Source organism: Hyla sarda, chromosome 9 (assembly GCF_029499605.1).
Source record: "Hyla sarda isolate aHylSar1 chromosome 9, aHylSar1.hap1, whole genome shotgun sequence".
In the NCBI taxonomy this organism is placed as follows: Eukaryota; Metazoa; Chordata; class Amphibia; order Anura; family Hylidae; genus Hyla; species Hyla sarda.
The window spans coordinates 172,846,490-172,863,059 of NC_079197.1; the positions used below are offsets into that span (position 1 = coordinate 172,846,490).

The 16,570-nt window shown below is 45.7% G+C and overlaps 1 protein-coding gene across 1 annotated transcript in view; it reads left to right on the top strand.

Moving 5' to 3' along the window:
- GABBR1 (gamma-aminobutyric acid type B receptor subunit 1) overlaps positions 1 to 16,570 on the top strand; it is a gene marked incomplete in the record, with an annotated part of 109,695 nt that overhangs the window by 55,449 nt on the left and 37,676 nt on the right. The window contains 4 exon segments of the mRNA XM_056541138.1: positions 1,545 to 1,622; positions 1,843 to 1,993; positions 4,258 to 4,390; positions 5,271 to 5,387. Of these exon segments, the coding sequence (XP_056397113.1) occupies positions 1,545 to 1,622; positions 1,843 to 1,993; positions 4,258 to 4,390; positions 5,271 to 5,387 (479 nt within the window).

Here is a 16,570-nt window from a genome sequence, read left to right on the forward strand (position 1 = left end):
GTATTACACAGACAAAACATTGATATAAATGGACATTGTGTAATGCTTCACTTCTCCTGTGATGGCGCTGCAGGGAAACTAAACATTGAAAGGATATTTGCTAGCTCTATGTCATGGTCTGAGCTTAAAAGATGGGCAGATAGATTGTAGAGAAGCTAACCAAATAATAAGAGTCTCTTAGCTGATGGCTGTTTTAAAAATTATAAAATGATGTTTTCCTTTTGCTGCAGCGTGCATGCCTCCTCCCTTCCCCTCCCTTTCCTGCTTGGCTTCCAGCACTATGCCATTGAAATCAATAGACTCTGTGTAATGCTTTACTTCTCCTGTCAGGGCGCTGCAGGAAACTGAACACTTCACTGTCTCTTCAGTGTCTCTTAGCTGATGGCTGTTTGCAAAGCTATAAAACCATGTTTTCCTTCCAAGCTGAAATGTCATAGAGGCTGCGCTGAGCCGCAGTGTGCAAGCCTCTTCCCTCCCCCACCCTTCCCAGCTTGGCTTCCAGCACTGAACCGTGTACAGACATGCTTAAACAGGCCTCTACAATGCCTGAGCTTGGAAGATAAACATGATTTTATAACTTTGAGCCATATAACTAAGAGACAGGTATCATTTGCTTTAGCTTCCTATTAGCTATCTATCCATGTATGCAGCTCTGAGCAAGCATGATATAAGGCAGTGTTTGCCAACCAATGTGCCTCTAGCTGTTGCAGAACTACAACTTCCAACATGCCCGAACAGCCTTTGTCTGTCTGGGCATGCTGGGAGTTGTAGTTTTGCAACAGCTAGAGGCACACTGATTGGAAAACGCTGATATAGGACATAGAGGTTCCATTTAGTGCCAGGTTAGTGCCCCTCAGATGGTGGAGAACTTTATGAAAACTGATGGACAGGATCATCTTTGAGATGTTCCTACAATTCTAGATGGTGTAGACATAGGCTAAGGTGACAAGACGGGCCTAAACATGTCTGATGCTGCCTATCTCAAGGTAAACAATACAATTCGACAAAAAGTTCATGTTAGTGGATAATTGGTTTTGCATCAGTAGAAGTAAACAATGAAGGCTGCCATTCAAAGGCAGCAAGCAGAGATCCCGACAACTGCACCAAACTGATACACATTGTATATTAGAACACTGTATATCATGCACTGCATTATTTGCTATATTTGCCCCCATAAGAGTCTACTCACTTTTTGATGGCCTTGTTGAGGGTCTGCTCACTTTTTGATGGCCTTGTTGAGGGTCTGCTCACTTTTTGATGGCCTTGTTGAGGGTCTGCTCACTTTTTGATGGCCTTGTTGAGGGTCTGCTCACTTTTTGATGGCCTTGTTGAGGGTCTGCTCACTTTTTGATGGCCTTGTTGAGGGTCTGCTCACTTTTTGATGGCCTTGTTAATTGTCTACTCACATTCTGATGCCCTTGTTGAAGGTCTTCTGCAATTTTTATGGCCTTGTTGAGGGTCTTCTCACTTTTTGATACTAGTTCTTGTGTGGTCGTGCTGGATAGGCCTTATCCATATAATACGGGGTCTTCTGTATTCCACAGCTGGGGTCTACAAGAAGATCGGTTACTATGACAGCACCAAGGATAACCTCTCCTGGTATAACAATGACAAGTGGATCGGTGAGTGTGGTCGTACCGATGTCTTCCTCCTTCCGGTCTCTTTGACCCCCTTCCATCCATCTGCTCCTCTCTCCGGAGCTCCTCACGTTGATCACACTTATATCATCACCTGGGATTATTTTTATCCACCTCTATATTCGTCTTCTCGCTTTCTCACCCCCCCCCCCTTCCCCTCCCGGCCTCGTCTTTCTCTCTTACTGTCTCTTTCCTACCTATGTAGGTGGCTCTCCTCCCGCCGATCACACCAAGGTGATCATCACTTTCCGATATGTCTCTCAGAAACTCTTCATTTCTGTCTCCGTCCTTGCTGGGCTTGGGATCCTCTTGGGATTTGTCTGTCTGTCCTTCAACATCTACAATAGTCACGTGAGGTGAGTCTTCAGAGGGATGGAGAAGGCCACGGTTACCCACAGTTCTCTTGGCATGATCTATTTATAGTTCTTCCTGGTACCAAGGACTGTATTTGCCATTAGGCACCTGTGGGCCTGTGCCTAGGGCGGCGATGTTAAGAGGGCAGCACTTCACTGAGTAAATCCTTTTAAAGGGCTACTCCACTCCAAATTTACTTTTGAACGCTGTTTTTGCGCTCCGGGGGTCGGCCACGCCCCTCGTGTCATCACGGCCGTCACGCCACCTCCCATAGACTTGCATTGACGGGGTCGTGGCCGTGATGACACGAGGGGTGTGGCCGACCCCCGCAGCACAGAAACAGCATTTGGAGCATTTGCTTCCGAACGCTGGCCAGTGGAGTACCCCTTTAATGTAGCTGCTGACGCCATGTTTTGGCCTGAAGGAAAAAAAACAATTTCTCCCCTTTTGGGTGAATCCACTGCTCCACTGTACAAGGTTTGATACATCTTCCCCCATTATGTGGTGGACATGTGACTGATTTCACCACGTTCTGTATGTAGCGGGTGAGATCCACCCAAAAACATTTGATGACGTGACAGTCACTCAGAATTAACTCCAACCGCAGGCTACCGAAAAGATTAGTGTATTGCAGAGAGATCCTTGTTCAGCCCTATTCTCTCTGACGAAGACAGAAAAAAAAACTCCTTCTTGCAGATGAAGAACTTGAGCACTTTATCCTCACAGCGTGGACAGGAACAGTGACTACATCTCATCCAGCTTCCCTAAATGGCCACTCTTCGTATATATATACAGTGATGTATCTGCAGTTCCCATAGTCTTATATAACTAAGGATTTAATTAGAATAGAATTTTCTAGAGGTTCCAGTTGGAATCTGTGTTATGGTTCCATGAAGGAACTTTTATAACTTTACTAAAACTTCTTGTGCAAGTCCAATACAATATGAAGGCTTTAGCACAGCTTGAAATGTTTTTTTTTTTTTTTGCCAAAAGGTTAGATATTTGGTCATTGTCCCTTAAAATGATGCTTTTATAGCAGCTTTATTGAGTTAAAGGGGTACTCCACCCCTAGACATCTTATCCCATATCCAAAGGATAGGGGATAAGATGTCTGATCGCTGGGGTCCCTGCTGCAACCGGCGTTCGTTTAGAGCATTGGGTGCAGCTCCGGAGGCTTGTGACGTCATGGCCGCGCCCCGCTCATGACATCACGGCCATGCCCTCTCAATGCAAGTCTATGGGAGGGGGCGTGACAGCCGTCACGCCCCCTCCCATAGACTTGCATTGAGAGGGCATGGCCGTGACGTCACGAGCAGGGCGTGACCGTGATGTCACGAGCTTCCGCCCGGCATTGCCAGTCATCCGACACGGAGCAAAGTTTGCTTTGTGCACCGGATGTGTGGGGTGCCGTAGCCGAGATCGCAGGGGTCCCAAGTGGCGGGACCCCGTGATCAGACATCTTATCCCCTATCCTTTGGATAGGGGATAAGATGTCTAGGGGCGGAGTACCCCTTTAAGCAATCTCTAGGGTGTGTAATGACTAATGCAGATTCAGATGTAGACAGATGTCATTGTTCACAACCCAGTTAATACATAACTACTGCTGTGGATTGTCACAGGTTGGCTTAGTGTGGTGGAAAAATGTAAACGTTCTTTACTCACATGACTTTGGTTTGCAACACGATGCTCGTAGAGAGATATTCAGGGAAATGTTTGATGGGACAGTCATCCATTCCACTGAAAAGATTTGTGTATTGCAGAGAGACCCTTGTCCAGCCTTATTCTTTCTGATAAAGACCAAAAAACTCCTTGGCGATAAAGAACGTGAGCCCTTTATCCTCACAGCATGGACAGAAACAGTGACTACATCTCAGCCAGCTTCCCTAAATGACCAATCTTCCAAGATGTACAGGGATATATCTGCTGTTCCCATAGCAATGTATAACTAAGGATTCAATTAGAATAGAATTTACCAAAGTTTTTTTTTCCTCCTGGAATACCCCTTTAACCCCATAGAACAGAGCAAAAATTCCATCCAATCAAATTTTTAAATTTGCAGTGCAAAATGTAAAAATCTATATAAAAAGAAATTCTCTATACTAAAAAATCCATTGTGTGCACATAACGTTAGATGTCAAATTCAGCTCTGCTACATCTGCGTGTGCGTTTTTTCTTTTTTTTTTTTACTTAAGGGGTAAATTCTCTTTCCCAGCATTTGATTGACAGGTCTATGAAATCTCATGTGGCGTCTGTCTATCTCCTGCAGGTACATCCAGAACTCTCAGCCGCATCTGAATGACGTGACGGCCGCGGGGTGCATCCTGGCTCTCGCCGCTGTCTTCCCTCTTGGTCTCGATGGACTTCACATTGAGACGTGGCATTTCCCTCTGGTGTGCCAGGTAAGAGAGAATACAATGAATGGTTAAACAGGAGAGAAGAGGATTACGATCATGCAGCCGCTTCTTGGGTCCGTGTTCAGGGGGCACCGCTTATCTCCATCTGCTGGGAGCTATGTAAAAATTGCGCAGGGCTTCCAATCTCGGAAATAACATCAGGGATAGAAAAAGGGACGGAAACAACCGGAGGGACAGGGCGTCCTTATCTGCTACAAAAGATAGGAAGGACGTTGGTTGGAGGGTGAAGGGATGTGACTGCATGCACCAGCTGGGACGCGTTTCGGCACCATGTGGCCTTACCTTAAAAAAACTATGGCCAATAATAAAAAAAATTAATCCACCCCTAGACATCCAAAGGATAGAGATAAGATGTCTGAGCGTGGGGGTCCCTCTGCTGCCGACCCCCGCAACTGGCAATGCGGCGCCGGAGGTTCGTGATGTCACAGCCACTCCCCCTCGTGACGTCACAGACATGCCCCCTCAATGCAAGTCTATGGGAGGGGGCGTGACGGCTGTCACGCCCCCTCCCATAAACTTGCATTGAGGGGGCATGGCCGTGTCGCCACAAGGGGGCGTGGCCGTGACATCACAAGCCTCCTGCTCTACACCCAACGTTCTAGATGAACGCCGGATGCAGCAGGGACATCCCAGGAGGCCCCCAGCGGCGGGACCCCCCACGATCAGACATCTTATCCCCTATGCTTTGGATAGGGGATAAGATGTCTAGTGGCGGAGTACCCCTTTAACTTAGTATGACTGCACATTATTACATCTTGAGGAAGGGCCTGTACTTGGTTCCTCCATCCTTTTAGTTGAAGTCACCCCCTTCTCAGTGCCGATTGTTCACCTCCTTGACCTCCCCTATTGTCTTCTGTCCTCATAGGCCCGGTTATGGCTCCTGGGTCTCGGGTTCAGCCTGGCTTATGGCAGCATGTTCACCAAGATCTGGTGGATCCATACGGCGTTCACTAAAAAAGAAGACAAAAAGGAGCGGAGGAAGGTAAGGAATAGATTATTTTATGATATCTTATCCCGGGCCGACGGGACACTCATGTTCTTTATATGCTTCCTATAGCTGGATAAACTACATATTGCTGACTGATTGGAAACATTTTTTTTTTAATTATTCAATTTTTTTAAAAATCTTTAGAGTTTCATAGCAATTTGGCCTCTAGGTGGCGCTGTGTTATTGATATTTCTTGGTTATAATTTAAATATCTAAACTATAAATTTACTTGCATGTTTTGTTGTTATGCAGGGTATCAAAATGTTTTTATTTTTCAAATTTTTGCACTAGTATTTTTGTATTAGGAAACAGTTTTTTGTGTTGTTTTATTTATTGTTGTTTCTTAACATATGGTGGTGTGGCTTTACTACTTGGCCGAATATAAGCCTTCTCTAAAACTAATGCTAACTTGTCAAACATATTGAGGCTGAAACGTTGGCTATTTTTCATAGTTGCAAGGTTCTTCATGTATTAGCGGGCATTCTGTTTTTCATGTTTTTTTTCACGTTTAATGATGGGGCTTTCACCACCTGTCTGTATGTAAGCCTGGATATCACTTATTAATAATGATACAGATGAAGGTTGAAATGTTGGTTAATTTTTATTGCATGAAGGTTCTCAGTGTTTTAGAAAGCATGTAGTTTTTCGCTCTTTTTTTTTTTTTTTTTTTTGTTACATACAGTTGTATGACTCCAAGCTCCAGGCTGTATATAAGAGTCTGGTCTAATACCACTGAACACTATAGATAAACATGATGGCTGACATGTTGGTAAATGTATTTGCATACAGATAAATGATGTATTAGCAAAAATGCAGTTTTTCATGTTTTTTTTTTCCTATATAAATGTTGATGCGGTCCCCCTATCTGGCTGTATGAAAGACTGGTCTAATTCCACTTATAACTAATGACACATGTCACCACTGGCACTGATGTTATTTGCCTTAAAGGGGTACTCCGCCCCTATCCAAAGGATAGGGGATAAGATGTCTGAACGCCCCCCCCCCTTGTGAAGTCATGGCATGTCCCCTCCATTCAAGTCTATGGGAGGGGGCGTGACTGCCATCACGCCCCCTCCCATAGACATGAATGGAGGGGGCATTGTGTGACATCACGTCTCCCGGGAACTTTCATCAGGAACATCAGCTGGCCTCCTGCTATCATGGCAACCATCGGGACCCAGCAATCGCATTGCGGGGGGTCACCGATGGGGGAGCCTTCTCCCTCTATCAATCCTTTAGATGCAGTGATCAGTACTGACCATGGCATCTATGGGTTTAATGCTGCCGAAACCAGCGTGATCTTAGTCTCTGTAGCTGTGGCGGAATCCCAGCTGTGACTTACCCCTCCCGATCAGACATTTTACCCCCTATCCTATGGATAGTGTATAAGATGTCTAGGGCAGCGTCCCCCTATACAATTTCCGATGTATTAGCAAGAATGCAGTTTTTCACATTTTTTTTCCCTTTTACATATGGAGGCATGGCGCCCGCTACCTGGCTGTCTATTAGTCTGGTCTATTAGTACTAATATCCAGTGATACACATGACGGCTGACACGTTGGCTAATATTAATCGTGTGCAGGCTTTTAATGATGTCTCGCTGGTAATTATGCTAAATATGTGGAAAATTGATGTAGTTCTGCGGCTGGAGAAGAGACGTGTGACTGTGGGGACGCTATTATTTTATTATGTACAGCCTGTACGGTAATGTTGGTATACGGCTGGTAATATGATTTAGTGTATATTGCTATTCTCTGGCTCCCTTGGTTGTCCATGGTGGGGGAAAATTTACGCTTGTAATACGGCAGCTGATGGCACCAGCAAAATTGCGCGGTCTTTGGTTTCGGCACCATTTGTCCTGACCTTAAGAAAAAAAGCTATGGCCAATCATGAAAAATCAGCCATCACTTAGTGTGACTGTACATTTTGACATCTTAGGGAAGGGCCTTATAGTCAAAGGCTAAATCACCCCTTCTCAGTGCCCATTGAAACGGGGTTGGTGCAGGCCATTGAAAAAAGGCATAAAGCCAATTTAAATTGGGTCACTTCTCTACAAACCCAAGAACATTGTTGCTGGCCATCCCTATAAACTATGGTGCCGAAAATGTTGTCTAAATCCAGGATTTTTTAAGGGGTGTTAGGCAAACATCTTGTGAACCTGGGTTTCACGAACCATAATTCCAGTGATATAGGGGGGAGATTCATCAAGACCTGTGCCTAAAGAGAAGTTGACCAGTTGCCCATAGCAACCAATCAGATCTCTTCTTTCATTTTTCTGAGGCCTTTTCAAAACGGAAAGAAGCGATCTGATTGGATGCTATGGGCAACTGGTCAACTTTTCTTCGGCACAAGTTTTGATGAATCTCCCCCATAGAGGGCACCAAATGGGCAAATGAGTAGTTGCAGAAGGTGGTGTCTAATATCTCAAGACAAGGAAAATTGGGTCCAAGTACGGTCCACCATGAGTCTAGGTGTATCCTAAAGGGCAACCCCTTCCCTACAGGTCCTATATCGTCAATGGTGACCAACTTTATTGAAAAAAATATGGTTCAGAAGATGTGGATTATGGAACCTAAAGGGGTACGCCACTGCCCCAGCGTTCGGAACATTTTGTTCCGAACGGAGGGTGCGGGCTGCGGGCTCGTGATGTCATGGACACACCTCCTTGTTACGTCACGCCACCCCCCCCTCAATGCAAGTCTATGGAAGGGGGCGTGGCAGCTGCCACGCCCCTCCCATAGACTTGCATTGAGGGGACGTGGCTGTGACATCACAACCCCCGCAGCCCGTACCCGGCATACGGAACAAAATGTTCCCAATGCTGGGGCAGTGGAGTACCCCTTTAAATTGTCTGAATACAGGATTTATATGAGGTGTAATAATATATATAATATTTATACATTTTTTTATTTTTATCAACCGGTGCCAGAAAGTGCTACAGATTTGTAAGTTACTTCTATTTAAAAATCTTAATCCTTCTGGTACTTAGCAGCTGCTGTATGCTACACAGGAAGTTCCTTTCTTTTTGAATTTCCTTTCTGTCTGACCACTGTGCTCTCTGCTGACACCTCTGTCCTCTGTCCATTTTAGGAACTGTCCAGAGTAGGAGCAAATCCCCATAGCAAACCTATCCCGCTCTGGACAGATCCTGAAACAAACAGAGGTGTCAGCAGAGAGCACTGTGGTCAGACAGAAAGGAAATTCAAAAAGCAAGGAACTTCCTGTCTAGCATACAGCAGCTGATAAGTACCAGAAGGGTTCAGATTTTTTAATAGAAGTAACTTACAAATCTGTAGAACTTTCTGGCACCGGTTGATTAAAAAACAGAGGTGTCAGCAGAGAGCACTGTGGTCAGACAGAAAGGACATTCAAAAAGAAAGGAACTTCCTGTGTAGCATACAGCAGCTGATAAGTGCTGGAAGGATTAACATTTTTAAATAGAAGTAACTTACAAATCTGTAGAACTTTCTGGCACCGGTTGATAAAAAAAAAAAAATAATAATAATTTTTTAATTGTCTGAATACAGGATTTCTTAGAACCATGATTCTAGTTCTGCTGTGATGTAGGGGGCACCATATGTGCAAATGAGTAGTTGCAGATGGTTGTGAAGGAGAAAATTGGGTCCCGCAGCGGTCCATCATAAGTATGGGCGTGTCCTAAGTGGAATCTGTTCTTACGCATTACATAGGGAGCAGGGTTTCATTTTTTTTGGGCTGGGATCCCACGAGGCCATGATACGGAGAACGCCACTTTCTGACGACGTGAAGGGTCTCGCGTTTTTTTCCGTAGGTTAATGGTTTGTTTGCAGCAGAGAACGAGTGAAGATGATGACTATTGATACAATTGCCTTGTAGAAACCTCAATATTCTCTGGAGAACTTCACAATTCTGTAAAAAATATATTGTTTTTGGCAACATTTCAGCTCATTTGATCAAGTCTGGAAAAAGCGGCGGCGAATGTTTACTTATTAATGAGATAATGCATCGCTTACAATATATTATAATAATATTATGAGTCCGCAGGGAGCCCCTTGACCATAGCAGTGCTGAAAGGGAAGGGATGGAGTGTCTTAGAGACATAAGAGACGTTGCAGGAGAAGATGTTTCGGTGGGGAGACCCCTGCCCTTCCGGATCCGTGGTTTGTGTCCAGTAATTCTGACAGGGCCTTATATTGAGAGGTTTAGTTCCCAAATCCATCATGTACAATTCAGTCCTTGGTGCCCATTGGATTAGTACCTCATTCTATTATGTCCACTGCCTTAAAGGGGTACTCCGGTGGAAAACATTTTTTTTTTAAATCAACTGGTGCCAGAAAGTTAAAGGGGCTATTCCAGGAAATTTTTATATATATATATATATATATATATATATATATATATATATATATATATATATATATATATCAACTGGCTCCAGAAAGTTAAACAGATTTGTAAATTACTTCTATTAAAAAATCTTAATCCTTTCAGTACTTATGAGCTTCTGAAGTTTAGGTTGTTCTTTTCTGTCTAAGTGCTCTCTGATGACACGCGTCTCGGGAACCGCCCCATTTAGAATAGGTTTGCTATGGGGATTTTCTTCTAAACTGGGCGGTTCCCGAGACACGTGTCATCAGAGAGGACTTAGACAGAAAAGATCAACCTTAACTTCAGAAGCTCATAAGTACTGAAAGGATTAAGATTTTTTAATAGAAGAAATTTACAAATCTGTTTAACTTTCTGGAGCCAGTTGATATATATAAAAAAGTATTTTCCTGGAATACCCCTTTAAACAGATTAGTAAATAACTTCTATTAAAATAATCTTTACCTTTTCAGTACTTTTTAGCAGCTATATGCTACAGAGGAAATTCTTTTATTTTGGAATATCATTTTTGTCTTGTCCACAGTCCTCTCTGCTGACACCTGATGCCTGTATCAGGAACTGTCCAGAGCAGGAGAAAATTCCCAGTGCAAACCTATGCTGCTCTGGACAGTTCCTGACACGGACAGAGGTGTCAGCAGAGAGCACTGTGGACAAGACAAAAAAGAAATTCAAAAAGAAAAAAATTTCCTTTGTAGCATACAGCTGCTAAAAAGTACTGGAGGGTAAAGATTTTTTAATAGAAGTAATTTACAAATCTGTTTAACTTTCTGCCACCAGTTCATTTAAATAAAAAAAAAGTTGTCCACCGGAGTACTTTAAAGGGGTACTACACTGTCACAGCATTCGGAACATTTAGTTCCGAACGCTTGGAGTGGGCGTCAGGGGTTGTGACGTCACGGCCATGCCCCTCGTGATACCACGCCCCCTCAATGGAAGTCTATGGGAGGGGGCGTGGCGGATGCCACGCCCCCTCCCATAGACTTCCATTGAGGGGGCGTGGTATCACGAGGGGTGTGGCTGTGACGTCATGACCCCCGTCGACAGGTGCTGCACAGAGATCTGCTGCGGGACCCCCGCAATCAGACATCTTATCCCCTATTCTTTGGATAGGCGATAAGATGTCTAGGGGCGGAGTACCCCTTTAATAGCCAAGATTCAGCCTACACCAGCGACTGGACATCTAGAGCTCCATTCCTTGGATGTGAGTGGTTTGGTGCCCTATTGTGTGGTATCAACTATTTGGTTAACCATAAGCTGGAGTCCACTTGTTTAGCTCTCTATTTCGTGGTGTCCAATAGTGATCCAGTCTCAGGGGTCTGATGACTTAGAGGAACAATATCTGGTGTCCAGTAACTTAGTGGTCATTCTGGGGGGTTCTCTAACTTGATGGCCCAGTTCCTGTGGTCCAGTTACTTAATGGCCCAATCTCTGGGGTCAAGTGGCTTTGTGACTTAAGGCTGGGATCCCGTGTCTTGGTGGCCCAGTCTCTGTGTTCATGTGGCTTAACCCTGGAATCCAATCCTTGGTGATTATATTCCTGGGATCCAATGGTTGGTGGCCCATTTCCTGGGGGTCCTCTGGCTCAGAAAGCCTTTAAAGGGGTTATCGAGGAAAAAACTTTTTTTTTTTTTTAGATATCAACTGGCTCCAGAAAGTTAAATAGATTTGTAAATTACTTCTATTAAAAAATCTTAATCCTTTCAGTACTTATGAGCTTCTGAAGTTAAGGTTGTTCTTTTCTGTCTAAGTCCTCTCTGATGACACTGTGTCTCGGGAACCGCCCAGTTTAGAAGCAAATCCCCATAGCAAACCTCTTCTAAACTGGGCGTTTCCCGAGACACGTGTCATCAGAGAGCACTTAGACAGAAAAGAACAACCTTAACTTCAGAAGCTCATAAGTACTGAAAGGATTAAGATTTTTTAATAGAAGTCATTTACAAATCTGTTTAACTTTCTGGAGCCAGTTGATATATATATAAAAAAAGTTTTTTCCTGGAACACCCCTTTAATTGTTCCAGTCCCTGCCCTTGAATAATCACTTACCTATTTCATTGCTCCCTTAAAGGGGTACTCCACTGTAAAACTTTTTATATACCGTATATATATATATATATATATATATATATAAATCAACTGGTGCCAGAAAGTTAAACAGATTTGTAAATGACTTCTCTTTAAAAATCTTAACCCTTCCAGTACTTATCAGCTGCTGCATGTTTCAGAGGAAGTTCTTTTCTTTTTGAATTTCCTTTCTGTCTGACCACAGTGCTCTCTGCTGACACCTCTGTCCATGTCAGGAACTGTCCAGAGTAGGAGCAAATCCCCATAGGAAACCTCTCCTGCTCCGGACAGTTCCTAAAATGGACAGAGGTGTCAGCAGAGAGCACTGTGGTCAGACAAAAAGGAAATTCAAAAAGAAAAGAACTTCCTCTGGAACATACAGCAGCGGATAAGTACTGGAAGGGTTAAGATTTTTAAATAGAAGTCATTTACAAATCTGTTTAACTTTCTGGCACCAGTTGATTTATAAAAAAACAAAATGTTTTCCAGGGGAGGGCAACAAATAAGTGAGTGATCCAGCTCCCCTTCCCTGATGGACGGTGCTCGAACCGGTGCCTGGCATGGCATCCAATATTGAGGAAGAGCGCTTGCGCTCGAAACATGTCTGACTGACTGTCGTTTTTATGGTGTGATGTATCTTCAATAAAGCTGCTTGCACAAAGTGCTGGACCCTCCGTACATTCTATTTCCAGGGGAGTACCTAGACATCTTATCCCCTATCCAAAAGATTGGGGATAAGATGTCTGATCACGGGGGTCCCGAAGCAGATCTCTGTGCAGCACCCAGCGTCCGTTTAGAACGTTGGGTGCGGGCGGCGGGGGTCGTTACCTCATGGCCACGCCCCAATGACGCCACGCCCCAATGACGCCACGCCCCCTCAATGGAAGTCTATGGGAGGGGGCGTGGCGGCAGCCACGCCCCCTCCCATAGACTTCCATTGAGGGGGCATGGTGTGTCGTGACATCACGAGGGGTGTGGTTGTGACATGACGACCCCCACTGCAAGTTTTCGGAACAAAATTTTGAACGCTGGGGCAGCGGAGTACCCCTTTAACGACTAGAATAGTAATACAAAAATGGCTACTTCTTCTTCTTTTTTTGTAATTGTAGGGAAAAGAAAGTGATTGGTTACACATCCTGACATACTGTCCCATGATATCCCGACACGTGCCCTTACCATAGTTTTGACTTGGGTGCTATAGTTGGTAATAACTAGAGTTGCGCGAACTTACAGTAAATTGGCTGGTAGTGAACCTCGCAGCTCGGCTGTTGATTACTTTAGTCTGCGTAAATTAGTTCAGCTTTCCAAGGGCTCCAGTTGCCTGGAAAAGGTGGATACAGACCTAGGAGACCTTAGACTGTCATCCCGGACTTTTCCAGGCAACCAGAGCCCTTGGAAAGCTGAACTAATTTACGCAGGCTAAAGTAATCAACAGCCGAGCTGCGAGGTTCACTACGAGCCAATTTACTGTAAGTTCGCCCAACTCTAGTAATAACGTCTTTGGTTTTTGCTCCATACTTAGCGTTGCTCTGTCTTTTACTACATCCAGGGCCACATTTGCGCCATATTAAATTGCATGTTCTTCTAGTGTCGGAATGGGATGTCCCAAAGGGTTTCCTCCCACATGCTAATAGATACTGGAAAGTTAATTGACTTCATATAAATTGTCTTTCTGGGGCTTGATGTGGGAGAATTCATTCCCAAGCTCCATTGATCCGCAGTCCATAAATCCTCTTCACGGCCCTGTCGACCCTATAGACAAAAAGGAGCTTAATAACAGTAATAATAATAATAATGTTGGTTGACGAAGCAGCCGCCCCCTCACATTACATGCCGAGAGCAGCTATAGGGAGCGATTGTGTCTGCAGCAAGGCTTCTCCTGCGGACAGTCAGTAGAGTGGACCATCACAGCGTGCGCTGATGGAATGAAATCCGTGTCGGGAGGGGCAGCTTTATAGATTGGACAATCAAGTCCTTCGGGTAGGAAGAGAATAATAACATTACAGCTGCTTTTAGAAGATTGAAGGAGATGGAGGTCAATGGGTTCAGCCTTGTGTCCGCTGTATTGGCGTTTATCCAGAGCAAGACCCTTAGTGAAGACATGACTGACACAGGAGGCTTAGTCTACGATGATTCTGGGCCCCAATGCAGAATCTGTAACAGGGCCCCCGGCTGCCATGTGTCATTAATAATACGGGGTGTGGCAGATGGGCCTGTATATGACTTCTACTCCTGCACTTTCTATATCTGCGCCCCTGCTTATCCGTACCGTGCGATGCACCAGCACAATCTGATATTATCCCATGGTGATACATCTGGGGTATTTAGAGGAATATCGTTCCCATTTTCAAGCATCAGCAGTTCAACAACTAATGTATTAGAAAGAGTGAGTGCAATGCACAACAAAGAACCCCGCGCTCGCTGCTCACCAGACGACTTCAAGTTCCAATGATGGACGGACCAGATGAGGCTGCAGGAACAATTTGGGGCGCTCAGAGGCAACTGCCGGCGGTTTCGCGCAACTGCGCTTCTTCTGGCCTTGAGGTCGGAAGAAGCGCAGTTGCGCGAAACCGCCGGCAGTCACCTCTGAACGCCCCGAGCTTGTTTCTTCCTCAAGGCCGGAAGAAGCGCAGTTGCGCGAAACCACCGGCAGTCGCCTCTGAGCGCCCCAAGCTGTTCCTTCCTCAAGGCCGGAAGGAGCGCAGTTGCGCAAAGCCACCGGCAGTTGCGCAAAGCCACCGGCAGTTGCCTCTGAGCACCCCAAGCTGTTCCTTCCTCAAGGCCGGAAGAAGCGCAGTTGCGCTTCACCACCAGTAGTCACCTCTGAGCCCCCCAAGCTGATCCTTCATCAAGGCCGAAAGAAGCGCAGTTGCGTGGAACCGCCGGCAGTCGCCTCTGAGCGCCTCAAGCTCTTCCTTACCCAAGGAAGGAGGAAGCTGTTCCTTCCTTGAGGCCGGAAGAAGCGCAGTTTCTGGCAAAACCACCGGCAGTCGCCTCTTAGCACCCCAAGCTGTTCTTTCTTCAAGGCCGGAAGAAGCGCAGTTGCGCGAAACCACTGGCAGTCGCCTCTGAGCGCCCCAAGCTGTTCCTTCCTCAAGGCCGGAAGAAGCGCAGTTGCGTGGAACCACCGGCAGTCGCCTCTGAGCACCTCAAGCTGTTCCTTCCTTGAGGCTGGAAGAAGCGCAGTTGCGCAAAATCGTCGGCAGTCGCCTCTGAGCGCCCCTAGCTAGTCCTGCAGCCTTGTCCGGTCAATCTATCGTTGGAACTTGAAGTAGTCTGTTGAGCGGTGAGTGCGGGGGTCTTTGTTGTGCATTGCATTCACTCCTTCTAATACATTTCATTGCTTACGTTATTCCCCAGCACCTTCGGACTACGACCCCTGCTACCTCTACCCCCCAGGCTCTTTACTGACCTATATCTGATAAGTGCAGGCTGTTAGGGTATATAGCAGTGCCGCCTGATTTCTATGTTCAACCACTAAGCCCAGTTGCGGCTGCCACCCCTGCCCCTCCGCAGGTTGCACCCCTTCTCAGAGCATCAGACACAATTTTCAGGGCAATTGCCGTAATATGGCTTTTTGTATCATTTCTAAAAAAGAATCTCTTTAGAGAAGATGAGTGAGGCAGAACTAGCACGAACAAGTACACTCACTAATGGCCCAGGAAGTGCAGTACCATACCCACCAATCCACCTTTACCCCCTCAAGGTGGTTGCTGGGGCAGGGTTGGCATACACTCCATGCACTCTCTAAAGGGTTCCAGGGATAGATAAGTGCTGTACTTGTGCATCAATGGCGCTGCAATACAAAATGCATGGCGTACTTGCAGAGCCCCTTCTCAGAGGCCATTTACATGCCTCTGTCCTGCTGCTCACTCATGTCTGAGGCAAGCACTGAGCCCGCCCTTACTCACCATGCATTCACTTCCTCCCTGAGTTTGTTGTGCTGTTCTGGGTCTCTTCATCCAATCACTGCAGGCTGATCTGTAACCTCCTTCTCTGTTGTCATGTTGCACAGAGGAGTGCTAGTCCCGCCCTTACTTCCTGGACTATGTCCCTGCCTGTGCTTCAGCTGGGACAGGATTATGTTCTTGATGGTATGAGGACCTTAAGTGTTCGCCCATTAAAGCCCCCATTCAGATCCATGGATTGTCTTTGTAATGTAAGAACAGGACCCGTCCTCCACTCCATTTTTTACACCCCCATTATCCCCCATATCCAGAAATCACAGACAATTAGAATAAAGACACGGAAGACGCCACCTAGGTCGCCCCTTTAAGTACCATCCTCCCTCATTTAAGTGTTAGGGACTGTATTTCTTTTCTTGGATCTCGGTGGCACTGACAGGCATGGCGAGATGAGGATGACAGGAGGAATCAGACTACTGAGGCAAATTGAGAAGAGATGGGGGGGGGGGGGTTTGCTGGTTGGCAGCGAGCTATATTTTCCTTATTTTGCATCGTGTTTCCATGGTAACAGACAGCAACGCAATGCATTAGCTTCACACGTGCATCTGTAACCCCCACCGCCACCATCCTTCTCTGCCCCCCCCTCATCCCCATCATCACACGTCGAGGTATATAGATTGAGAATCATTACCGTCGCACCTCATCATGAGGATGGATGGCGGAGGAAACGACAGTGATCAGACTTAATATAGAAGAACAATTCTCCGAGATGGAGTTTGACAAATAACAGCTGGTTGCAGCACACGGCGTCTGGTGCACTGGCATCATCTGATCTCATAGCTGTCC